At 45.4% G+C, this 27,345-nt stretch overlaps 1 protein-coding gene across 1 annotated transcript in view; it reads right to left on the minus strand.

Moving 5' to 3' along the window:
• Positions 1-27,345, minus strand: part of ALG5 (ALG5 dolichyl-phosphate beta-glucosyltransferase) — a 160,687-nt gene that overhangs the window by 92,260 nt on the left and 41,082 nt on the right. The window contains exons 3-4 of the mRNA XM_069205519.1: positions 24,450-24,496; positions 886-954 (exon numbers count right to left, since the gene is read on the minus strand). Of these exons, the coding sequence (XP_069061620.1) occupies positions 886-954; positions 24,450-24,496 (116 nt within the window). The remainder of the gene's footprint in view (positions 1-885; positions 955-24,449; positions 24,497-27,345) is intronic.

A 27,345-nucleotide genomic window follows, 5' to 3' on the forward strand; every position in this document is an offset into this window, starting at 1 on the left:
CACAGATTCAATCATTCTTGAAAACTCTATTTCTTTCCCACCCTTGTGCTAGGGGAGTGCCCTCTAACGGACAATCTGTAAGTATATGCCCTACACCCCATATTACAAAGCGGTATTACTTCTTCTTTCCTATCCTGGAAACATATTTAATTTCCTAATGAGTACCAGAGGGAAATAGAATACTAACCTTTATAAATTACCCTATGTTTGTACTTTATGGATGTGTAGAACATGTGCATTACCAATGACAATGACACAACACAAGCCTCCTTTTTGTTTTTGATACGCAGATTTTCAGCATTAGTGAGTGGATTAAACAAGGAAATCTTTATCTTGTGTAAGACACAGCTAAACTATTAATGAGAAGAAATCAGAGCAGAGTAACAGTCCAATAATGTATGGCTTGTGTTCATTTGCTGTCAATGTGAAATGTTAGACAAGCATGCAGAAGGACAAATAGTTCCCTAGTTTCAGAAGTGGTAGGATCCAACCCATTGAATCAAAACATAGTGAGACCAAAGTATTCCTCAGGGTGGGACAAAAAGACAAACACGAAGGAAAGCTATTAAATCAGAAACAAGGAACTGAAATAGGCAAGTTTATCAGATTATTAACAAGGGGCAGACCCAAAACCCACTCTTAGTATATACTAAATAAAGTATTGGTAACAATGCATCTCCCACAGACAGTCTGTCTGCAGTGAGTTCATACAAATGATAAACCATCAGGTTTATTATGGATGCTACTTACGGCAAACTGTACTGCAATACTGCGCTATGCTACTCACCTCACGCACTCTGGAGGACTGTATCTTAGAGTGAAAAACTGTTAAAGAATTTCACAGACCGAAAGTAAAAATCAAGTCCAAGTGAAAAGGATTCTTACCTTTGAAGTTTGATCTTTACTGCCATCATCAACTACAATCACCTCATACGTGAAAGAAGGAGTCTGAGTCTGTTTGAAACAAAAAGTGAAGGTTTTATGGTCAGTTGGATAAAATATCAAAAAAATCAAAAACAGGTTGCTCGCCTAAGAACCTTAATATTTAGCCCTAGGCCCCTTTTTTTAAGTGTATGGGCCTGTATTTTTCTTACTGTACAAGACTGCAGCATGTACCACAACAACAAAAAATAATTAGGCCAAAGTAAATGGGCAGCCTTTCCCCAATCCAGACTCTTAACCCTAGACATCTGACTGACCTCTCTTGTCCTTAGTATATTTTTACTTCTGCCAACAAGGATGAATCCCAGATCCTAGTGCTATCAGAAGACATTACATAAGGTTGCAGTTAAGGAAGGTACTTAACAAAACAAGTGTTAGTTTTATCAAGATAAATAACTTTTTAATACAGCATCCAGTTTCCTCTCATTCAGAAAATGTAGTTTTATTCACAGGAATGCAAAGACCAGGAGACATTTTAAGGGTCTTAAGCAGATCATCATTATGCATGTGTTTAAGAAAAAAACATCCTGAATGCTGCCCAGGAACCACTTGTAGCGAACATGTGAAGAACAGAAGAAACCATGAATATAAAAGCACTCTAGCATACAAAACACAAGCAAAATGGAAAAATACATCTTGGATATGTCTTATGTGGATTGGGTCACTAGAGGTAACAAAATGTCACTCTGATTTCACAGAAACATTCAGATTTGTTTAACAGCCTAAATTCAGAAGGACCTTCCTGCTTCAGATGCAGATTTACTAATCACAGACATAAAATGGGTATACATGTTTAAAAAGATGAAGTGAAATCACTTTTTGCCTATAAGTGCAAACCACTCCTTGGTGGAGAGCCCAATTAATCAAGTAGGTATTAATTCTGAAGTTTGGCTTATTTCTAAACACTTTAATTGTTGCTAAATAGAAAACGGTTTACTTGGGTCAATTATTGGTATATCAAAGTAAGTCACCTAGCTGTGATAAGAAAGACACCAGAAGGGTTACTGTCACAAACTGCTTTGGCTTCAATCCTATGCTCAGGTAGTTTAAGAAAATATGCTAAAGAAGCAGGAACTATTACAAAATAATTAATTTTTGGTATTGCGCTCTCAGAGATATAGATTGAGGCACACGTTGCAGTGGCCACCAAGGTGAGTCCTGGGGCATAACAGAAAAGCCTTACATAGTAGCCACAATGAAAAGGAAGGGTGTTTCCTTGTTTAAGGAGGTCCATGGGATCATTACTTCCACAATGTGAAACTTCCAGCAAAATGTGCAAAACACACGCTATCACTACATCAATGGATGGTCCAAAAGGTATAGTTTCTTATCTGTAACTCCAGTTCTCTCGTAGGGGAATAAGCATTTGAATAGTTCTACGCATGTGTGCGTATCCCGGAGCACTTCTTTACATAGTATCTTCTTTTGTGTAGATGTTCACCTTACTTCAGGTCTGTAGAGATACTAAGAAAGAACTTAATAATGTGCAGGCTAGGTAAATGGGCTACAGTGGTGTTATTCTTCAGACGGTACTTGGGAAAGCAGGGTTAAAATACCCATAAAATGTATAATTTGAGGAAAATGTTTTACACCAAACCTCAAATCTCCTTCACAAACCTTTTGTCCTGACAAAGTAGAGATGAAAAATAGGAAAGCAGTGTAGCCCCATAGGCTGCCGTTATGTGAGTGGAAAATAATGACTGTGCCTTCAAGGCTGCAGAGACCACCAATATCCCATCATGCTCTGCAGATGACAGTTGCTTCAGTTCTTTTTTCCGGCACCTGGTGGCCGGATCCTGGAGCACTGAACTCGGCCTTTTAGGCTTTTTTTCTTCAAAATTCACTTGTGAATTCTCATCTAATCTCTCCCCAGGGATAAGAGAGAGATAATCAACAAAGGTATCATGGTGTCCAGCCAGATAATCAGTGAAGCAGCAGATTCCTCCTTATTGGCGATTAACGAATACTGTCCTGGGATTTCCTTAAGACATCACTCTCGACTGAGACTCATCTCAATAAAACCTGAATCCCAAAAACGGATCTTAAACCTTCCATTCCCAAGCTCTACCTTATTCGGCAGCCACACAGATGAAGAAATGGCTAGCATCAAAGCATAGATGGAAACAATTAGAGCGGTCGGTCTCGAAAGACCTAAAGACCAACAACGTTCGTTCAGGCCTTACTAATGCCACTTTTACCCTTAGAGTGTTCAAATTTGAGGTTTGGTGTAAAACATTTTCCTCAACTTATGTATTTTGAGGGTACTTTAACCCTGTTTTACTGAGTACAATCTGAAGAATTACACCACTGTAGCCTATTTACCTAGGCTCCACAATATGTTCTTTCTTAAGTGTCTCCGCAGGACTTCCTGAAGTAAGGCGAACGTCTACACATAAGAAGAGACCATGTAAAGAAGTACTCTGGGATACCCGCATGTGGACAGAACTATTCAAATGCTTAGGAGTATAAGTAGAAATTCCCTACGAGAGAATAACAAGTTACTTTCCTTTGGTAACAGTCTTTCTGTTGGATACTCTATCTAACTGTAGCTTCTTCACAACAGAACACTACCAAGGAGCCAGACTGGATCTGGAAATATTTCTCTGTAGCAGTGCTCCAGGCTGTCGCTATAAGTCAATGTGTGGCTCCACACCCCCACAGATGCAGCAGAGCCACGTCACATTTAAGTGCTATCCCTACACACTGATGTCTTATTGTTTTGCCTTTCTGCATCCTAAAACGTGGTGCATTAATACTTATTGGTAATAGGGTGCTGAATACTAACTTGGGACCTTTTTAGATGTGAGGAATCTGTGGCAAAATAGAGTATCCACTAGAAAGGGTGTTAGTGAAGGTAAGTAACTTTTTCCTCTGATGGACATTTTTAACTGCAGATTCCGCACCCTAGAACAGATACCAAAGCAGTACCTCACCAAAGTGAAGGGGATCAGATGATAAAGCCTTGCAGGACCGAGGAGGTACAATGTTTGTCCCAAAGGACCTGGCTGGCAAGGCGGTAGATTTTTGTAAACATGTGCCTATGCATGCAGTAATAGCAGCGTTAGGCCTGCAGGGCTGGGCTCTCAGATATTCCACAGGATGATTCTTGGCCAGTACATAGCAGATCTCTATGCAGAGGACTATCAACCCCAGCACAGTCCTCTTCTGCACAGCAGCCCCATTCTTTGCTCCCGAGAATGCCCCAAAAAGTTGATTGTCCACTCAGTTCTCCATGATACAATCAATGTAAAAGCTGCTATTTCATTTTGGTATGATGGAGGCATTGTCCCTTCTTGGAAAATACAGCCGCATTCTCAATCCTGTCGTCTTTGTGAGTACAAGCGAGAAACTAGAACATGTTTTTTTGTGTGTGTGTCCTTACTAGAGGCACCAGAAACCCATTTTTAAGATATTGAACATTCGTTTGTGTAGACAAGCAGTTATCAGACGGCTAAGCAGCACCTCAATTCCTCTGGTTTGTAGGTGCACAAAGTTTATAATGCTGTTTTTTAAAGAAATGTCCAAAATTATTGAGTAAGGTTAGGTTGAAGCCAAGAGCTGTCTTGAATGAATTTATGCAAATGGGTAGTTAATAGATGTAAGGAAATGCCTCCTTGGAATGGTTACCCCCTGACTTTTTGCCTTTGCTGATGCTAAGTTATGATTTGAAAGTGTGCTGGGACCCTGCTAACCAGGCCCCAGCACCAGTGTTTTTTCCTAACCTGTAACTTTGTCTCCACAATTGGCACAACCCTGGCACTCAGGTAAGTCCCTTGTAACTGGTACCCCTGGTACCAAGGGCCCTGATGCCAGGGAAGGTCTCTAAGGGCTGCAGCATGTCTTATGCCACCCAATGAACCCCTCACTCAGCACATACACACTGCTTCCCAGCTTGTGTGTGATGGTGGGGAGAAAATGACTAAGTCGACATGGCACTCCCCTCAGAGTGCCATGCCAACCTCACACTGCCTGTGGCATAGGTAAGTCACCCCTCTAGCAGGCCTTACAGTCCTACGGCAGGGTGCACTATACCACAGGTGAGGGCATATGTGCATGAGCACTATGCCCCTACAGTGTCTAAGCAAAACCTTAGACATTGTAAGTGCAAGGTAGCCATAACAGTATATGGTCTGGGAGTCTGTCAAACACGAACTCCACAGCACCATAATGGCTACACTGAAAACTGGGAAGTTTGGTATCAAAATTCTCAGCAAAATAAATGCACACTGATGCCAGTGTGCACTTTATTGTAAAATACACCCAGAGGGCATCTTAGAGATGCCCCCTGAAAACATACCCCACAGGGAGGAGGCACAAAGAGGGTGTAGCCACCCTCAGGGCCAGTAGCCATTCGCTATTGCCCTCCCAGACCCTAAAACACCCCTAAATTCAGTATTTAGGGGCTCCCAGAACCAAAGAAGACCGATTCCTGCAACCTAAAGAAGAAGAAGGACTGCTGACCTGAAGCCCTGCAGTGAAGACGGAGACGACAACTGATTTGGCCCCAGCCCCAATGGCCTGTCTCCCTACTTCGACGAAAACTGCAACAGCGATGCATCCAACAGGGACCAGCGACCTCTGAAGCCTCAGAGGACTGCCCTGCATCTAAAGTACCAAGAAGCTCCCGAGAACAGTGGCCCTGTTCAACAAACTGCAACTTTCTGCAACAAAGAAGCAACTTTAAAGACCCCACGTTTCCCGCCGGACGCGTGAGACTTTCCACACTGCACCTGACACCCCCGGCTCGACCTGCAGCAAACAAACACCTCAGGGAGGACTCCCCGGCGACTGCGAGCCCGTGAGTAGCCAGAGTTGACCCCCCCTGATCCCCCACAGCGACGCCTGCAGAGGAAATCCAGAGGCTCCCCCTGACCGCGACTGCCTGTAACAAGGGACCCCCGCCTGGAACCAACACTGCACCCGCAGCCCCCAGGACCTGAAGGAACCCAACTTCAGTGCAGGAGCGACCCCCAGGTGACCCTCTGGCTAGCCCAGGTGTGGCTACCCCGAGGAGCCCCCCCCTCTGCCTGCCTGCATCGTTGAAGAGACCCCTGTGTCTCCCCATTGTTTTCTGCAGAAAACCCGACGCCTGTTTGCACTCTGCACCTGGCCGCCCCTGTGCCGCTGAGGGTGTACTTTCTGTGCCTGCTTGTGTCCCCCCCGGTGCCCTACAAAACCCCCCTGGTCTGCCCTCCGAGGACACGGGTACTTACCTGCTGGCAGACTGGAACCAGGGCACCCCTGTTTCCATTGAAGCCTATGTGTTTTGGGCACCTCTTTGACCTCTGCACCTGACCGGCCCTGAGCTGCTGGTGTGGTAACTTTGGGGTTGCCTTGAACCCCCAACGGTGGGCTACCTTGGAAACAACGTTGAACCCTGTAAGTGTTTTACTTATCTGTGAACTTAACAATTACTTACCTCCCCCAGGAAGTGTTGATTTTTGCAGTGTCCACTTTTAAAATAGCTTATTGCCATTTTTGTCAAAACTGTACATGCTATTGTGATTATTTAAAGTTCCTAGAATACCTGAGTGAAACACCTTTCATTTGAAGTATTACTTGTAAATCTTGAACCTGTGGTTCTTAAAATAAACTAAGAAAATATATTTTTCTATATAAAAACCTATTGGCCTGGGGTAAGTCTTTGAGTGTGTGTTCCTCATTTATTGCTTGTGTGTGTACAACAAGTGCTTAACACTACCCTCTGATAAGCCTACTGCTCGACCACACTACCACAAAATAGAGCATTAGAATTATCTCTTTTTGCCACTATCTTATCTGTAAGGGGAACCCTTGGACTCTGTGCACACTATTTCTTTACTTTGAAATAGCATATACAGAGCCAACTTCCTACAACAGACATTTTTAAAAGTGGGTTGTGGCAATTTTAAGAAAACTACGTGTTTGAAGGGTCTATTGTTTCCTGTAGCGGAGTTTATAAGAGCAACGGTAAAAAAACCAAAATATTATTTTTCACAGCTAACCTCAGTATCTATATGGATTGTTTTAATGATGTTTAATATATTATGTTGCACTGTCACCTTAATTAGGCTAAAAAAAATTGTGTGGTTTCAAAACGTAGCCTTCAGAGGGGAAAGGAGTCAGCAGGCTTGTTATATAGGCAACTTGAGGCACCCTGTGGGATAAGTAAGTGTTGGTACCTTATTAGCTGAAACTGTGTGCTTTATACAGATCTAGTGCATATTTATTGTTCATATTTTATGTAAAATTTGTTATCTTAAAATTAACAGGCGGGATAGCTTTTATAATTCTGTGCATTCTTATGTTACATTATGAAGGGTGTTCTGTGTGTCTATCTTGATAGGACTTATGTGACCTGATCTTAGAAGTTTGTGTTGGTTTTAATTAACTATGCTAAAAAACAAGACTTGACTTGATTGTTGAAGCTGCAAGCCCTTTTGGGATAAAAACAATATAGCCTCTACTACTCTTCTGAGAAGCGACAGGGAGCAAACAATGCCGGTCAAGAGATGGATTGCCCAACATGGAAAGGAGTCATAGGTTTTGGTGAGAATGTTGCCAGAGTCTCCAGCACTGGTCTGTCTATACAAAAAACATAAGGCAATTGCATTTTTAGTGCCTGAAGTTCACCATTTGATGAGCTGAGGAATTTCAAAGAGGGCGGCATTCTTTTTAGTTAGGAGACACAGCCAACAGATATGAATTGCCTTGAATACGGCACACTTAAGAAACATCAAGACCTAGTTAAGAACACACTGTGGCATCGCATGTGGAACATGAGAGTCAAAGCTTAAATAAATCTCATCACAACCAGAGAACTAGAGAAGGACGGTTAGTTTGGCAAACATCGAAAGGCTGAAAGAGCTGACAACTTTTAATAGTGCCCAAATCAAGTCTTTGCAGGGCCAAAGACAAAACAAACAAAAGGACAACTCACAACTTTGCTTGTACAGGGATTTGTCCCGGTACACAGCACAAATGGATTTCGTGAAGAGTGCCTGGTGGCAAGGATGACCTCTATCCCTTTTAGCAGTAGATCAAATGCAGTCAAATGCTACAGTTAAGTCTCCATGAATGTAGTTGTAGGTTGCATAGATTTAGATGGAGGACCCGGACCTGTTGCTGAAGCAGAAGGACCCTGCCACATAGCAGATGATCAGAGGGAAGATGCTCATGCCGCGAAGGGCCAGGTACCACACTCTCCTGGCCAATCTGGAGCCACTAGGATAACATGGTCGGGCCTGATCTCCTTCAGATCGTTGGGCAAGATAGTTAATGTGGAACGTGTACAAAAGTCCCACATTCCATTCCAGCTGTAATGCACTTCATTGCAATTGTTCTTGCGAGAATGCCACCCCACAAACCTTTTGAGACTGCGTGTCCTCAACAATGGTGAAAAGCTCTAGCTAGGTTCCTCCCCACTGTCCCTTCACCGGAAACAAAAGCCACCTGATCTACGTCTCCCCCATATGACCCCCCAAGCCTAGCAGGAACACGTCTGTTACCACAGTGAGCTCTACATACAGAAGGGAGGGGGCCTGCTGCTGGATCAACTGCATTCCAGAACCCACAACAGTAATTCCCCAGCAGACTCCTTAGAGACCTGGATGGCATAGGCTAGACGTTCTTGATGGTTGGCCCATTGGAATTTTTATTGAAGAGCCTGTGTGTCCCCCCTAGGTATTGTTGTAGAGGAGGATGCAGGGGGTCAGGAGTTCCAGAAGTCTCAGAACTGAGGTCACTGTGATCCAGGACAGAGCCTGAAATATTGGGATCATAGCCCAAATGCCCTGGACTCATTGCGGTGGAAGAAAATATCTGAACTTCATTTTGTCTAGTATTGCCACACTGATTGAAAGCCTCTGCAAAGGAATCGAGTGGGACTTTAACTCAATGATTTCAAAAGGTCTGCCATCTTCCGGGGTAGTCCTCGACTGTATGTGGTGAGTGGACCTTCAACACATGCCTCTGAGGTACGGGAACACTGATATTGTTGATAAACCGAGACCACCACCATCACTTTTATGAATGCTTGAGGGGCGCTAGTGAGGCTGACGGACAACAAAGCAAACTGGAAATGCTACTCGCCTACATGGAAACGCAGCTAAGGCATGAACTGCAATAGTCACTAAACATTTGGAATTGATGTGGAAATTGTTTGTCAGGGATCTATAGCACTACTGTCTTTGAAGCATTCCAATGCAGAGTTCGTCTTCAACACAAAAAGGCAGGTCTTATCAAAAGGCACATCCTTAAGAAGTCCTACACATCAATGGTGAATTCAGTGGATCGTGTCTATGAAAAACAACACTGGTACTGATTGCCCTCCCAAGGCAAAACATAGTATCTAGATCTGACTGGATGACATATTTTGCCGTGTCCAGCCCATCATGCAGGTCACAGGGGTTTTAAGGTCTTTCATTACGGTAGGTAAGATCATGCTGGCCATGGTCTAAACAGCATTTGTTTAACAGCCAAATATGCACACATCATTTACAGACCATAGTGCTAGGCTGCCAGATGAAACATGTGTTTGCCAAAAGCTTTAATTTGGTTAGGAATGAGTTTAGCTTCACCTTACTAGTCAAGGCACTCAAAATAAAACTCTTTGAGTGAGGTGCTTGAGGAAAAAACCTAGGTCAGCAGGCAGGGATGTACGGCCACCTGCCTGTTCACAGGCGGTCTCGAATAAGGCTTAGGACAAGTAGCCATAAAAGTATCAGTGAGAGCATCACTAAATGGAACTAAGGCCTCAGAAGTTGCTGGCCCAGGCGGCAAAATCTCTCTCAGAATATTTGTTTTGATTTCAATGGACGGTAGCTGCAGGTTTAGTGCCTCCCCTACCCTCTGAATCACCACTGCAAATTAGGCACTGTCTTTTGTGGGTTACCCAAAGCAGAGTTAGGCTCTGCCTCAGGCAAGTTATCAAGTCCAATGGACTTCTGAAAATCAGTGTGAAAGGCATAATCAGAATAATGCGGGATGGACAAGTCATCTCCATCATCATCTTCTACATCTTGGTGTGACCTCTGTTCTGGCATAATATCAGAACCAAAAAGATAATGGATCCTCTGTTGGTAGGAGCAATGTGGGAGAGGCACTGTGTTAGAGTGAGGCTGCACGATGACCTTGAGCCAACGTCGGTTCAGGGTCTGGCATTGGTATCTGTACTGGATCATCCTTCAGCACTGATACCTCTGTCAGAGTAACAGGCACCAGCATCGTTGTCAGGGCCAGAGTAGAAATCTGTACCAGGGCAGTATGGGCCCAGAAATTGACCCCAAGAGGACAGATGGCACCATATCTGTACCAGGGTCTGCACGAGCCTGGAAACTGGCTACAAGAGGACAGGTGGCCCCATTAATGGCCTCACAGCAGTAATCTGACTGTGGCCTGTCGAATTTAAAGGGCCTGAAGGTGCACCAGAGGGAGCTTGAAACACACTGAAATTTTGCACCATGGCCTCCTTGAAGGCCTTGATTTGCCTCAGGGTCAATGATGGCCTAGGTAATTTGGGACACACAAGATCAACAAAATAATCTGTTTCATGGCTAGAGACCTTAAATTATAGGGACTGACACTGTGATGCCCATGTTGCTTCTCTTTGCAGTGGGAATGACAGCATGTGCTCTAGTCCTGCTCTGATTTCTTAAGCGTGTGCTTGGATTAACAGGATAATTTTTTTTTTTTTTATAATTTATTTATCGGCATTTTAGATTAAGAACAGCAGTACAACTACAGGGATGAAAAAAGTGGGAGGGGAGCATGCTATGTGAGCAGTTTCGAGTACAGAAGGGACGTCCTTGACATATCTTAGGAAGATGATCTGGAGGGAGTCTGTCTCGGGAGGTAGCGGCCTGTTATAGGGAGCAGAATGGAAAAAACCCTATTCCAGTAGTCCTGCGAGCACTCCCCAGCAAGATGGGAGGAAGGAGGCCTGAGGGGTAGCGCAGTGCAAGCAGCTCAATTCCACCACCGATCCCAGGAGATGCAACTGTAGCGGGGTGTGGTATAGCTGGGGGAACGACTCTGAAGTGGATGAGAAGCAATCTCTACTTGGGGGAGAGGGCTGCATTTGGCCACAGGAAAATGACTATAGGACATCAGAGATATGGGTGTTGTGTCTTTTTCCCAGGCGGTACGGGCGGCAGAGACTAGCACAGCTGTTGTTTCTTGTAGAACGGTTTAAAGACAAGTGACCAGCCTATGGTGTGATGGGTTGGTTAGTAATGTTTGCAGTGTGTGTGGGGGTGGGTGTTTAGGGAATGTAACATGTTTTGCACCGCAAGTGGTTCGGAGTTGATGTTTAAGGATGATCTCAAGGGCTGTAGGGTGGGAGGTCCCAGAGGGTGCAAATGGGGGTACAAAGTGGTTATCAGGTTTTGAACCCACAAAAGTAGTGAGGCCATGTGAGTGCTCTGGCACCCTCGTCCTGCAATGCAGACAGTACAAGGCTGTGTGCAATGGAACGCAGGGCACATACAGACAGGGACGTCGGGCACGACATTGCATGCCATCCCACATCCACTGCACGCACTCCACTGTCTCAAGCTCAGTCAGCTGCAGTTTGTAGTATGTAAAGCGCTGTGACGAAGGGGCAGAGAGATGCATGGTCAGACTTTACAGCCATGTGTCGTTGAAATTGTGTGGGGAAGAGCCATAGATGAATTTATTGAGCCTGGGCACAGAAAGTATTAAGGGACATGTGGGGTGCGTCCAACCGCCCTGTTGGAATGGTAGGGTGAGTGTCTCCCATATGATCCTGGATTGCTTACCAGTCCAAATCAAGGCAACAAGATTGGAGTGCAGCCACCGTAGGAAGTGTGCAGTGAGTGGAATCAGTATATTTATTAAAAGGTACAGAAACTTAGGCAGTACGACCATTTTTGCAATGGCTATCCCACCCGTTACTGATAGTGGCAGGCAGGTCCAAACCGGGATCCTCTCTCCCAGCTACACCATGGCGCGGCCATAGACGGCTTTCCAGAGTCCATCTAGGTCACAGCCGAGCAAAATGCCCATGTTGCGGATCAGTTCAGAGGCCCATTGCAGTGGGTATTCGGAGATAAATGTGTGTACACTCTGTGAGGGGGAACAGTGTGGACTTGGCACTGTAGACAAGGACACTTGAGCATCCACCGTAATGCATGACCTCGCAAATAACAGGGGTCAAGTTTTCCTTGGGGCTGCAAATGTATAGAGTCTCATGGTCTGCGTACATGGATACCACAGGCTCCTGGCCATAAAACCAAGGCATCTGAGGGTGTGATTTTGCCCCAGCCGGGCCACAAGAGGCCCCATTGCCAAGGCAAATAGGAACAGAGACAGTAGGCACCCCAGGTGAATCCTGAGGGTAATCGGGAATGGCCCTGATAGCATACTGTTAAGGCAAAGACAGGCCGTTGGAGAGGTTTATAGAAGGAGGATCAAGCAGATAAAGTGTGGGCTGGGGCTGAGCTGCAACAGTAGCTGGTATAGGTACAGCCACTTTAAGGAGTTGAATGCCTTCGTGGCATTCAGTACTACGGCGCCGGCAGTAAAGTGAAGGTTAATAGAGTGGATGAGGTCAAACATGGTGCGGAGATTGTGTCAAATGGATCGGCCCGGCACAAACTTGGACTGATCCAGGCGCACAATGTCAGGTAGCAGGGGGAGGAAGCGTTTATCATAGAGAGCAGACAGTACGAGTCTCAGAAATTTTCCAACTTGTCAGGTTTTCGAATTGTTACTATAACCGCTTCTCGCAGGGACACCACCCAGCACTCCAGAGAATCCTCATACATCGCCAGTATGTGAGAAGCTAGCAAGGCTGCGTACTCTTTGTAGATGGCGGTAAAAGGCCATCCAGTTCCGGCGTCTTATCACCAGGAAGGCCCTGAATGACTTGTATGACATCATCCACCGGGAAAGGCGTGTCTAGGTACAAATGGTAGCCCAGTCCAGCCAATGTAGCTGTATCGAGTCTAGGTATGCAGTTAGCTCCTCTGCGTCAGGAACAGACTTTGCATTGTAGATCCTGGAGTTGAATAAAGTTATGGTTTGAAGAAGCATGGCAGGAGTGGACTAATGCTCTTGCCGCTCGACCAGGAGCTCCAATAGGTAGACGGAGGTCCAGGGTTTGCGCAGCATTCTGGCTAGCGTCTTGCCAGGACAATCGTCCTCTCCATACTGATGTGCAGTCCCCTCTCGCACTAGATATTTAGTCTTACGTAGGGCCTCTTCGTATTTAGAGAGTATTGCACAGATAGCTGCTATAGTAGCAGCATGTTTCGAAGTGTAGTATTCAAGCTCCAGGGTATGGAGGTCCCATTCCAGCAATATTAGTTTCCCACGTATTGCCCTGAGGACGCAAGATTGTTTCGCAGTGCAGGTGCTTCAGATTGCAACTTTGAAGGCCTCCTAGAGGGTCGATGGGGATGTCACAGAGTCTAAGTTATTGCTGAAGTACTCAATGATCCGAGAGCGGACCTTGTCCTGGAACACCATGTCCTGGACTTCCCTGATGGGCAGTTACCAGTCAAGGGCCCGCAGGGACGACTGCGGCAGTAAGAGCTCCAGCAGGATGGAGACATGGTTGGAGAGAGTGTGGGCATGTGTGTCAGGGTTAACCAGAGGACTTTGAGAGTTCAGCTGAATGCTTGCAGAACTGGCCTCGAGACATAGTTTGAGTCCATATGAGCAGTGATGGCCACAAATTCTTGTTTTCAGCAAAATATGGTTTCACCTCCTGGTCTCATATTGCCTTCCGATGCATGAAGGCACAATTACCACACTGACTTAAAGTTGTGACCAGAGACCAGACACACAGCTTGTGCAGGTCTGTGACAAATATCTGCTTCCTGCAGTAGTGGCACAGCTTGGGCATATGGGCACATATATTGGTCCACAGCACAATGTGAATACGAAAAAGTAATCAGAAACCAAACCAAAAATAAGCTCTGGATCTGCATAGGAAGGCACGAAAGAAAAAACAACTCCTTGTTCTCGCAATAGTGGTGCTTATATGCCGCTCCACTCCATCACGTCCAAGGCAGTGTGGGGACAGTGTCGAGCTGCATGTTAGCCACCTAGTGGCTCACATAACAATGCAATGGAGGAAGCTTTCTGGATCCAGTTTTCTACAGTGAGGAATATGAGGTCTGAAGTATCAAACAGAATACAATACCACTGTAAAGTGTATGCTTAATAAGGCCATGTGTGTGAAAGCCCAAAATCAAATAAGCAATGGGAAAGCAAGAGGTCTGGAATTTGATAGAACTTGTTCACTGACTGGCATGTTTGGGATTGTGTGGAAGGGTGAGTGAAAGAATGCAAGAAGAATATAGTGGATTGATGAAGGAATACATTGGTGAATAAATGTTTGATTACGTCAATGGGCTGAAACGTCACTAATGAATCCATTTATTCATCCATCCATCCAGGCAGCGATCACCTATGTGTTCATGAGTGCACTCGCCCATGCATGCATTGATCTATTTATGCGTTCACTAACCCATTCATTCATCCATCCATCCATCCAGGAACAAACAAACCCATCCATTCTTCCAACTATTGACTCATTCTTGCACTTACCTCCTGATTCATTCATAAAACAATATGCTAAAAATCGACGTCCATGGCAATGCAAACCTATTTTATTTAAAAATACTTCTATACTAGGCTGAGATAAAGAAAGGGAGTGGCACGGTGTGAAGAGGAGGTGACAGAGAGGAGGAAATTGAAGCAGCCATATTTTTTATTTAGTGCAGAAAATGCATACCTCCCATCATGGAGAGAACTGCCAGAGAATGTTTACCTGTTTATCAAAGAGCATTTAAAAAACAAAAAAACAGCAGGAGCAAAGCCAATAACTGTTCAACACTGGGGGATGTAACACGTCAGTAACACAGATTGAAAACTGTCTGGGTTAATGGTGCTGGCATCGGGCAGTCTTTTAGTTATTTGTAAAACCATGAAAATAACGACGATTGAAATCTTAGTATTCGTTCTGTTTATTGGCAAGTATTTGGGAATTTGTAAATGTGAGCATCTGGTATTATTAGAATTGTACATTTGTCTTTTCATGTTCTAAGAAAGAGGGAACACTTGTTCAAATGTAGGGCAGTGCTGCCCTTGAGGTCTCTTAAATAACTATTGTAGGAAAGTACCATCTTGCCTGGCATGTTACCCCCATTTTGACTTGTATGAATGTTTGTTTTTGCCTGTGTCACTGGGATCCTGCTAGCCAGGATCCCAGTGCTCATAAAGTGTGCCCTGTATGTGTTTCCTGTGTGGTGCCTAACTGTATCACTGAGGCTCTGCTAACCAGAACCTCAGTGTTTATGCTCTCTCTGCTTTTAAAATTGTCACTGCAGGCTAGTGACTAATTTTACCAATTCTGATTGGCACACTGGAACACCCTTATAATTCCCTAGTATATGGTACCTAGGTACCCAGGGTATCGGGGTTCCAGGATATCCCTATGGGCTGCAGCATTTCTTTTGCCACCCATAGGGAGCCCAAACAATTCTTATACAGGACTGCCACTGCAACGTGAGTGAAATAACGTCCACGTTATTTCACAGCCATTTTACACTGCACTTAAGTAACTTATAAGTCACCTATATGTCTAACCCTCACTTAGTGAAGGTTAGGTGCAAAGTTACTAAGTGTGAGGGCACCCTGACACTAGCCAAGGTGCCCCCACATTGTTCAGTGCAATTTCCCCAGACTTTGTGAGTCTGGGGGCACCATTACACGCATGAACTACATATAGGTCAATACCTATGTGCAGCTTCACAATGGTAACTCCGAACATGGCCATGTAACATGTCTAGGACCATGGAATTGTCACCCCAATACCATTCTGGTACTGGGGTGACAATTCCATGCAACCCCGGGGCTCCAGCATGGCCCCGGGTACTGCCAAACTAGCTCTCTCCGGGGTTTTCTCTGAAGCTACCGCTGCTGCCAACCCTCAGACAGGTTTCTGTCCTCCTGGGGTCTGAGCAGCCCAGTCCCAGGAAGGCAGAACAAAGGATTTCCTCTGAGAGAGAGTGTTACAACCTCTCCCTTTGGAAGTAGGTGTTGAGGGCTGGGGAGGAGTAGCCTCCCCCAGCCTCTGGAAATGCTTTGAAGGGCACAGATGGTGCCCTCCTTGCATAAGCCAGTCTACAGCGGTTCAGGGAGCCCCCAACCCCTGCTCTGGCGTGAAGCTGGACAAAGGAAAGGGGATTGACCACTCCCCTGACCAGTACATCCCCAGGGGTGGTGCCCAGAACTCCTCCAGTGTGTCCCAGACCTCTGCCATGTTGAATGCAGAGGTGTGAGGGCACAATGAAGACCTCTGAGTGGCCAGTGCCAGCAGGTGACGTCAGCGACCCCTCCTGATAGGCTCTTACCTGGTTAGGTAGCCAATCCTCCTCTGAGGGCTATTTAGGGTCTCTCCTGTGGATTTCTCACCAGATAACAAATGCAAAAGCTCACCAGAGTTGCTCTGCATGTCTCTCTTCGACTTCTGCCAAGGATCGTCCGGTGACTGCTCCAGGACGCCTGCAAAACTGCAACAAAGTAGCAAGAAGACTACCAGCAACATTGTAGCGGCGCATCCGGGCGGCTTTCTCGACTGTTTCCTGGAGGTGCATACTCTGAGAACTGTCTGCCTTCACCCTGCACTGAAAGCCAAGAAGAAATCTCCTGTGGGTCGATGGAATCTTCCCCCTGCTAATGCAGGCACCAAACTTCTGAATCACCGGTCCTCTGGGTCCCCTCTCATCTTGACGAGCGTGGTCCCTGGAACACAGGAGCTGGATGCAAGTGTCCTCGAAAGTCCAGTGGCCCTTCTGTCCAAATTTGGTGGAGGTAAGTCCTTGCCTCCCCACGCCAGACAGTAATCCTAATCCTGTGTGCTGCGTGAACTGCCACTGCTAGGGTTTCTGTGCACTTTTGCAAGACTTCCTTTGTGCACAGCCCAGGTCCCCAGCACTCCGTCCTGCATTGCCCAACTCGCTGAGTTGGCCTCCGACTTCATGAGACCCTCTTTTGTTGTGCTGAGACGACCGCCGTGCTCAGATCTTCGGAACGCCTGTTCAGGTGCTTCTGCGGGTGTTGCCTACTTCTGTTGCTGAGCGCCCCCTCTGTCTCCTCCTCCAAGGGACGACCTCCTGGTCCTTCCTGGGCCCTGGCAGCACCCAAAATCCTCAACCGCGACTCTTTCAGCTAGCAAGGCTTGTTTGCGGTCTTTCTGTGTAGAAACAACTCTGCATCCTCCAGCACGTCGTGGGACATCTTCTGACCAAAGGAGAAGTTCCTGGCACCTTCTGTTGTTGCAGAATCTTCGGCTTCTTCCACCCGGAGGCAGCCCTTTTGCACCTTCATCCGGGGTTTAGTGGGCTCCTGCCCCCCCTGGACACTTGCGTGTAGGAAAGTACCATCTTGCCTGGCATGTTACCCCCATTTTTCACTGTATATATGTTGTTTTAGTTGTATGTGTCACTGGGACCCTGGTATCCCAGGGCCCCAGTGCTCATAAGTGTGCCTGAATGTGTTACCTGTGTAGTGACTAACTGTCTCACTGAGGCTCTGCTAATCAGAACCTCAGTGGTTATGCTCTCTCATTTCTTTCAAATTGTCACTAACAGGCTAGTGACCAATTTTACCAATTTACATTGGCTTACTGGAACACCCTTATAATTCCCTAGTATATGGTACTGAGGTACCCAGGGTATTGGGGTTCCAGGAGATCCCTATGGGCTGCAGCATTTCTTTTGCCACCCATAGGGAGCTCTGACAATTCTTACACAGGCCTGCCACTGCAGCCTGAGTGAAATAACGTCCACGTTATTTCACAGCCATTTTACACTGCACTTAAGTAACTTATAAGTCACCTATATGTCTAACCTTTACCTGGTAAAGGTTAGGTGCAAAGTTACTTAGTGTGAGGGCACCCTGGCACTAGCCAAGGTGCCCCCACATTGTTCAGGGCCAATTCCCCGGACTTTGTGAGTGCGGGGACACCATTACACGCGTGCACTACATATAGGTCACTACCTATATGTAGCTTCACAATGGTAACTCCGAATATGGCCATGTAACATGTCTATGATCATGGAATTGCCCCCTCTATACCATCCTGGCATAGTTGGCACAATCCCATGATCCCAGTGGTCTGTAGCACAGACCCTGGTACTGCCAAACTGCCCTTCCTGGGGTTTCACTGCAGCTGCTGCTGCTGCCAACCCCTCAGACAGGCATCTGCCCTCCTGGGGTCCAGCCAGCCCTGGCCCAGGATGGCAGAACAAAGGACTTCCTCTGAGAGAGGGTGTTACACCCTCTCCCTTTGGAAAATGGTGTGAAGGCAGGGGAGGAGTAGCCTCCCCCAGCCTCTGGAAATGCTTTCTTGGGCACAGATGTGCCCAATTCTGCATAAGCCAGTCTACACCGGTTCAGGGGACCCCTTAGCCCTGCTCTGGCGTGAAACTGGACAAAGGAAAGGGGAGTGACCACTCCCCTGATCTGCACCTCCCCTGGGAGGTGTCCAGAGCTCCTCCAGTGTGCTCCAGACCTCTGCCATCTTGGAAACAGAGGTGCTGCTGGCACACTGGACTGCTCTGAGTGGCCAGTGCCACCAGGTGACGTCAGAGACTCCTTCTGATAGGCTCCTTCAGGTGTTGCTAGCCTATCCTCTCTCCTAGGTAGCCAAACCCTCTTTTCTGGCTATTTAGGGTCTCTGTCTCTGGGGAAACTTTAGATAATGAATGCAAGAGCTCATCCGAGTTCCTCTGCATCTCTCTCTTCACCTTCTGCCAAGGAATCTACTGCTGACCGCGCTGGAAGCCTGCAAAACTGCAACATAGTAGCAAAGACAACTACTGCAACTCTGTAACGCTGATCCTGCCGCCTTCTCGACTGTTTTCCTGGTGGTGCATGCTGTGGGGGTAGTCTGCCTCCTCTCTGCACTAGAAGCTCCGAAGAAATCTCCCGTGGGTCGACGGAATCTTCCCCCTGCAACCGCAGGCACCAAAAAGCTGCATTGCCGGTCCCTTGGGTCTCCTCTCAGCACGACGAGCGAGGTCCCTCGAATCCAGCAACTCTGTCCAAGTGAATCCCACAGTCCAGTGACTCTTCAGTCCAAGTTTGGTGGAGGTAAGTCCTTGCCTCCCCACGCCAGACTGCATTGCTGGGAACCGCGACTTTTGCAGCTACTCCGGCCTCCGTGCACTTCCGGCGGAAATCCTTTGTGCACAGTCCAGCCTGGGTCCACGGCACTCTAACCTGCATTGCACGACCTCCTAAGTTGTTCTCCGGCGACGTGGGACTCCTTTGTGCGACTTCGGGTGATCACCGTTTCACGCATCCTCGTAGTGCCTGTTTCTGGCACTTCTCCGGGTGCTACCTGCTGCTGAGAGGGCTCCTTGTCTTGCTCGACGTCCCCTCTGTCTCCTGACGCAATTTGCGACATCCTGGTCCCTCCTGGGCCACAGCAGCTTCCAAAAACGCTTACCGCACGATTTGCAGCTAGCAAGGCTTGTTGGCGGTCTTTCGGCGGGAAAACACTTCTGCACGACTCTCCACGGCGTGAGGGATCCGTCCTCCAAAGGGGAAGTCTCTAGCCCTTGTCGTTCCTGCAGAAACCTAAGCTTCTTCTGTCCAGTAGAAGCTTCTTTGCACCCACAGCTGGCATTTCCTGGGCATCTGCCCATCTCCGACTTACTTGTGACTTTTGGACTTGGTCCCCTTGTTCCACAGGTACCCTCGACTGGAAATCCATCGTTGTTGCATTGCTGGTTTGTGTCTTTCCTGCAGAATTCCCCTTTCACGACTTCTATGTCCTTTGGGGAACTTTAGTGCACTTTGCACTCACTTTTCAGGGTCTTGGGGTGGGCTATTTTTCTAACCCTCACTATTTTCTAATAGTCCCAGCGACCCTCTACAAGGTCACATAGGTTTGGGGTCCATTTGTGGTTCGCATTCCACTTTTGGAGTATATGGTTTGTGTTGCCCCTATCCCTATGTGTCCCCATTGCATCCTATTGTAACTATACATTGTTTGCACTGTTTTCTAAGACTATACTGCATATTTTTGGTATTGTGTACATATATCTTGTGTATATTTCCTATCCTCTCACTGAGGGTAAACTCTAAGATACTTTGGCATATTGTCATAAAAATAAAGTACCTTTATTTTTAGTATAACTGTGTATTGTGTTTTCTTATGATATTGTGCATATGACACTAAGTGGTACTGTAGTAGCTTCACACGTCTCCTAGTTCAGCCTAAGCTGCTCTGCTAAGCTACCATTATCTATCAGCCTAAGCTGCTACACACCCTATACACTAATAAGGGATAACTGGGCCTGGTGCAAGGTGCAAGTACCCCTTGGTACTCACTACAAGCCAGTCCAGCCTCCTACATTGCGTAACTCTTGGACTTGGTCCCCTTCCTTTGCAGGTCCTCAGGTCCAGGAATCTGTCTTCAGTGCTTTGCAGTCAGTTGTTGCCTCTGCAGAATCCCCTATCTCGATTTTACTGTCTTTCTGGGGTAGTAGGGTAACTTTACTCCTATTTTTCAGGGTCTTGGGGTTGGGTATCTTGGACACCCTTAGTGTTTTCTTACACTCCCAGCGACCCTCTACACACTACACTAGGCCTGGGGTCCATTCGTGGTTCGCATTCTACTTTTGGAGTATATGGTTTGTGTTGTCCGTAGGCCTATTGTCTCCTATTCAATTCTATTGTGTTCTACAGTGTTTGCACTACTTTTCTAACTGTTTACTTACCTGATTTTGGTTTGTGTGTATATTTTGTGTATATTACTTACCTCCTAAGGGAGTATATCCTCTTAAATACTTTTGGCATATTGTCACTAAAATAAAGTACCTTTATTTTTAGTAACTGAGTATTGTGTTTCTTGTGATATAGTGCTATGTGATATAAGTGGTATAGTAGTAACTTTGCATGTCTCCTAGTTCAGCCTAAGCTGCTCTGCTATAGCTACCTCTATCAGCCTAAGCTGCTAGAACACTACTAATCTACTAATAAGGGATAACTGGACCTGGCACAAGGTGTAAGTACCACAAGGTACCCACTATAAGCCAGGCCAGCCTCCTACAACTATGCCTTTGTTTTCTCTGTGTGTGGAGTGAGTTAGGAACCTCTTTTGGAACTCCCAGTTGCTAATTACAGTAGAAGCGCACAAAAACTTTCAATAGCGATGCCTACACATTGGGGGACTTTGGAATGTTCAAAAACATTTGTGCTTACAAATATGAGTACATGTGCAAGACAGACAGTGAACTTTGCGACGGGGCTGGCCAGGGGGCCCCCGCACTGACCATGCTAAGTGCATGGGTAGTGCAGGGCACCCCCTGCACCCCGTCTCCACCTCCTTTTTCATGGTGGTGCTACTGACATGAAACTGCTGGCAGAGAAGGGAGTCGTAATCCCATGGGCAGCACTGCTTGAAGCACTGCCCTGGCAGATTAAGACCACCACCACTGCCGCACCGTCGTGCTGACGAAAAGTGGCAGTGCTGGCGGTCTGACCACGGTGCTAATGCTGCGGTGGTAATGTGGCAGTGGAACTGCCGCAATGGCAGTGGTCAAACCGCCACCGCGAACCTGGCGGCCTTAAGATCCCAGGGTCGTAATGAGGGCCAACATGTCTCCCTTTATTACACAGTATTGAGGTTAGACAGCTTTGAAAATGTTTAGCTCTCACAGTCCCAACTACTTACCCTTTTGAATAAAGACACTTTCACCAAACTGTATTCTGTTACTCTTGAAGGAGCGTAAACATAGATTCTACTCATGCAACTGTTCATCCATGATTTATATCATGAAGTACCATTATAACTAAAGTGACAACTGACCAATTGTCTCCTTCTTATGTAAATGACTTATTTCATGTGTCAATTTATTATAGTTTTTGTTATACCAAAAATACGACAATTCTAAGTTTCCAGACATTTATCTATAACGTTTGTTGCAATTAGCTGAACCTAAATAAAATTATAACAATGCTCCTTAAGGTATCCTTTCCCTCTCTGCTCACATTTAAATTTCCCAACCTGTGTTATTTTATAACTATGTTTCCTACACATTAGGTGAACTGCAGAAATATACTTTCAATTACCTTTATTTTTATTTATTTTTAATCAGTGACAATATCTTCAAGTTCCCCAGCGAATACTTCAATTTAATATTATAAATGGTGTTTAACAACCAGCTTATCAATTTCTCAAATATAATTTGAGAGTCTTTTCATACAGTGTTATCATTTATCTATATGTTTGATTGCAGGTGTTTTACTTAAACCATTTACTTCTCTAATATTTTAAATCGGAGATGGCTTTTCCTGTGAATAGGTTTAATACAATTATTATGTGACATAAAATGCAATTATCACATAAATGTGTATAACTTACAGCTATCCAGTCCGCAAAAAGACTATTTTAATTAACAATTAGCTGTTAGTTCAGTCTCCCCAAGTCTGCATATACAGATTGTTAGAAATGGGGTTTTTGGTTGGCAGTCAGGTTACCCCTTGTCCAAGCAAGAACCCTCACTCTAGTCAGGGTAAGTCACACACAATCCAAATTATCCTGTGCCCACCCTCTGGTAGCTTGGCACTGAGCAGTCAGGCTTAACTTAGAAGGCAATGTGTAAAGTATTTGTGCAATAAATCATACAATAACACAATATAGAACCACAAAAATACACCACACAGTGTTTAGAAAAATATATAATTTTTATCTGGGTATTTGCAGGTCAAAATGATAAAAGATGCAATATGAGATTGTAGAGATATCACTGAAAAGTGATATGAAGTGTCTTAAGTCTTTAAAAAGCAAACAAAGTGTCTTTCAAGCACAAAGTACCTGGTTTGGAGTGGAAAATCTCCGCAGAGGGCCGCAGGGAAAGAGATGTGTGGAAAAATGGTGTGTGCGTCGGTTTCGCCCCTTCACACACGGACTTGCGTCGTTATTTTCCACGCGGGGAGACGTGCGTCGTTTTCCGGGAAGAAAAGTGGTGTGTGCGTCAGTTTCGCCCCTTCACACATGGACTTGCGTCGTTATTTTTCACTCGGGGAAGACGTGTGTCGTTTTCTGGCGCGCAGGCCGGTCTCCTCTGTGGTTCGCGGGATTCCCAGATGTCCCGAGGTCTGTGCGTGGATTCCTGGGCTTGTTGTCCGGCTGCGCGTCGTTCCGGTGGGCTATGCGTGGAATTTTCTCCCTCACAGCAGGCGTCGCGTCTATCTTTTCCTTGCGGGGTCGAGCGGCGTCTTTCTGGATCGGCGTGCGGTGAATTTTTCACTGCGGAGCAAGCTGTGCGTCCAATTTTTGGGCGCACTAGGAGTCCAGTTGAAAGAAAGAAGTCTTTTTGGTCCTGAGACTTCAGGGAACAGGAGGCAAGCTCTATCCAAGCCCTTGGAGAGAACTTCTGCAGCAAGACAGGAGTTCAGCAAGGCAGCAGGCCAACAGCAAGGCAGCAGTCCTTTGTAGAAAGCAGACAGGTGAGTCCTTTGAGCAGCCAGGCAGTTCTTCTTGGCAGGATGCAGGTTCTGGTTCAGGTTTCTTCTCCAGCAAGTGTCTGAGGTGGTAGGGCAGAGGCCCTGTTTTATACTATAATGTGCCTTTGAAGTCAGGGAGACTGCAAAGAGGGGCCTAGAAGTGCACCAGGTCCCCTTTCAGTGCAATCCTGTCTGCCAGGGTCCCAGTAGGGGGTGTGGCAGTCCTTTGTGTGAGGGCAGGCCCTCCACCCTCCCAGCCCAGGAAGACCCATTCAAAATGCAGATGTATGCAAGTGAGGCTGAGTACCCTGTGTTTGGGGTGTGTCTGAGTGAATGCACAAGGAGCTGTCAACTAAACCTAGCCAGACGTGGATTGTAAGGTACAGAAAGATTTAAGTGCAGGGAAATGCTCACTTTCTAAAAGTGTCCTTTCTAAAATATTAATATTAAATCCAACTTCACCAGTCAGCAGGATTTTGTATTACCATTCTGGCCATACTAAATATGAATCCTCTCAGAATGGTGAGTCAAACATATCTTTCACATGTGTTGGGCTTGGCTATGCTTTGCTGGAGGTGCGACAATATATGCTTGTGAAAATTTCACAACCTCTCATCATCCAGGAAGGTGTGGGACACCCATGACATCCATCTTCAAAAAACATAAGCCTCTAAAATCTCCAGAGTGCGATCACCTATACAATCTTCTACTAATCGTTAGCTTATGTTTTACCCTAGCAATGCCTCCATGCATCTTTTCTGAGACTTACACGTTTACACAAATGATCCGCTCCAGACCTCTGCCCTGCTCCCCCTTTATCTTCTCTGTCTTTCTCTTCTCATCCTGGTCCTTTCCTGTTTTTTCCCTGCTATTAAAAATGTGTTTTTAGAAACGTTTATTGTGTACAATTCTGCATCCACAAGTCAACCTCTTGGATATCCGACATCACAAACATCCATAGCTTCTACTGTCTACATTTGAAATACTGTTATTACCACTGTTACCAAAAAACACTTGAAATGACAAACAATAAATACCTGTTGTTTTTCCAGATATTCTAGAGCTTCATCCATCATGAGAGGTACTGCAAGAAACAAAATCAATTATGAGAGTTCATGTTTTTCTAAAATCCTGAAGAGATTCAAAAATATAAAGTTGTAATTCTATATATTTCAAAAAGAAAAAAACACATGTGAAATAGTTACAAGATTTGCCTGAGCTAATATCCTCAAACATGTGACATGTTCAAGGGAATACTGAGAAACCTACTACCACATTTGGAGGATTACAACCTCACAATGCCTCCCCCAGAACATAAACAAGCACAGAAAAAGGTTTATTGTTTTAGAGAGAATGAAAACAGGCTCTCATTCTTTTTCCATCCACATCTTGTTTTCCAATTTGCTGGCCACTATAAAGTTGAAAGATTATTTTAGCAGAGTCAAAGAAATCCAAAGCATGCAGCAAACTCAAATCTATTAGGGGGGAAAAACTGAATTTGTGGTAAGGGATATATCCGATTGAAATCTGTCTTTCATTAGCCATATTAAATTAGGTAGCCAAGGCAGTGATTTTCAATGTCATCCTATTTGGAATACACACCTCAGTCCAAGAGGAACATGGCTTAGGTGCAACACATAAAAATAAAAAAAAACATGCAATTTTCCAAATACAGTACGCTAGACTGTTTCCATGCTATTAGCATCAGGGTTTTCTAACAGGAGCCCTTTCCTTCTACTACATCACATTGGAGAAATAGGTATGTTCTTTGCATGCTGTATAGTGTGAAGTAGCACCTTTCCAGTAGGTACAGGCTCTACTGTGTATCAGCTGGTTGTCTAAGAAAGAATTCCATTTTTAGATTTGGAAACGGTTTTAACAAAACATGTGGCTGCTAACGCATATTCCACTCTAAGTCCCTTCACACTACATTATGCCACTCTACACCCCTCCACTCCCCTCTATTCTACCCCAATCTTTGCCGTGGCACTCTATGACACGCCACTCCATTCTGCGACGCCCCACTCTACAACACACCACAACACTCTACAACTGCACTCTACTCCCCTCCACGCTATGATTCTCTACTCTAAAACATTACTCCAATCTACCCTGCGAACATCCACTCTACGACACTCAATGCCACTCCACAACACTAACTTTTATCCATGCTGACCAGCAGCCATGCCGATATACAAAATGGCTACAACACATTGTCAATGCCAGTATCTCTTGCATAGGCTTTGCCAGTGCTTGCTTTTAAATGCAAATGTCCTTCTTATGCTTGTCAAAAGGACCCACTGTACCTACACTAAAATGCTTTTGAAAAACTGGGTAAAATTGCTTAGCTTGCTTTAGGAGAAATAATGCTATCAGTAAATTAAGTAAGGGTGCTGTATAAGCACTTCTCAGTTAAAATGTGTGAATCTCATCCATTCACACAGTCCACTTTCTCAGGAGTTCCTGAATGAATCCCCTCCACTGCTCCATTTTAGCGACAGACCAGTAAGTGAGAGGCCCCTTTCTCCAACACTTACGGAGATCCACAGAGGATATATGAACCAACTACATACTACATCCGAAGAGCTCAGAAAGCGAAAAGAGATACAAGACAGTTTGCCTTACATTCAAAACAAGCACTACCTGGGAAGGTGAGTATATTTGTCATCTTACATTTTGTTTATATAACACATATCTGATTTTAGCATACTAAAAGTCTGTAATGACAGAAGCTTTGCAAAACCAACCTGCAGTGTCCTTCCTGATTTACAGTGCCAACTGAGATGTCATTTAAATACTGTATAGCTTCCTGCACGGAACCTGACATATTTATGCTATAACTGGGTTGACAGCACATGTAATGATAAGGAAATGAGTGTTTCAAGTTTGAAGGCTGCCGGCTCCTGGGATCTGTGTTCAACCCCCAGGAACTCCATTTCAAATTCCGGCACATCCACAGAGCCTTTTGTCCTCCTGAAGTTGACAAAACATGACCACTGAGTTTGTTAGCAAGCATCTGTCACACTGGCCAAGAACTCCTTTGAAGTTATTGTGTGCATTACAAAAGCATGTTATTCCTACAAGTGCATTACTCCCATTGTTGTGTGAAATAGGAGGCAAAATAATCTACTGGATTTTCTCAGGACATAGGAAATGATCCTGAGAAGGCAGGGCGATTGGACATTGTTGCGTGTGAGATTAAGGTGTAGGTTCTTTACTGGTAGAATGCAACTGACAAAAGCTTTGATCTGGAGCTGCAGACCAAGATAATAGATACAGGGCCAGATGCACGTAGCTATGTGTTTGCAATTTCCTAATTGCGATATTTTGTGATTCGCTATGAGGAAATCGTAAACAGCTATGTGCAACAGTGTTTTTACACTGTTTGCGATTTCCAGTGGGTCGCAATTGACCTACCTCATTACCATTCATGAGGTAGGTCTCAATTTACAACCTACCGGGAATCACTAAAACACAGAGATGGTGGCCTGCTGGGGACAGTGGGACCCCTTCCCATTTGCAAATGGGCTACCACTAACTTGTAGTTGGTGGTAAACTGCGAATATCTAGCAATTGCATTTCGGTTGCAAAATTTGGGGCCAGATGTAGCAAAGGGTTTTTCCCATTCTGTGTCAATGGGAAAATGTTTTCGCACATATGGCCCATAATTCTCACATCCCCCTGCAAGTCACTATTAGGAAGGAAGGCCTTTAACACGTCCCTTCCTAATATCGAATTGCAAACTCATTTTGTGATTTGGTAATACATTACTGAATCGCAAAATGGGTTCGTATATACAAAAAAGGCTTTTCTGCAGTCGCAAACAGCCCCAATCTGTGAATGGAGCCGTTTGCTAGCACAAAAAAAGCTACATACATCTATATGGCCCATAGAGCTTAATTTGCGCCAGTGGTTACCGGTGAGGCAACCAGC

The sequence above is a fragment of the Pleurodeles waltl genome, chromosome 8, assembly GCF_031143425.1.
Source record: "Pleurodeles waltl isolate 20211129_DDA chromosome 8, aPleWal1.hap1.20221129, whole genome shotgun sequence".
Taxonomy (NCBI): Eukaryota; Metazoa; Chordata; class Amphibia; order Caudata; family Salamandridae; genus Pleurodeles; species Pleurodeles waltl.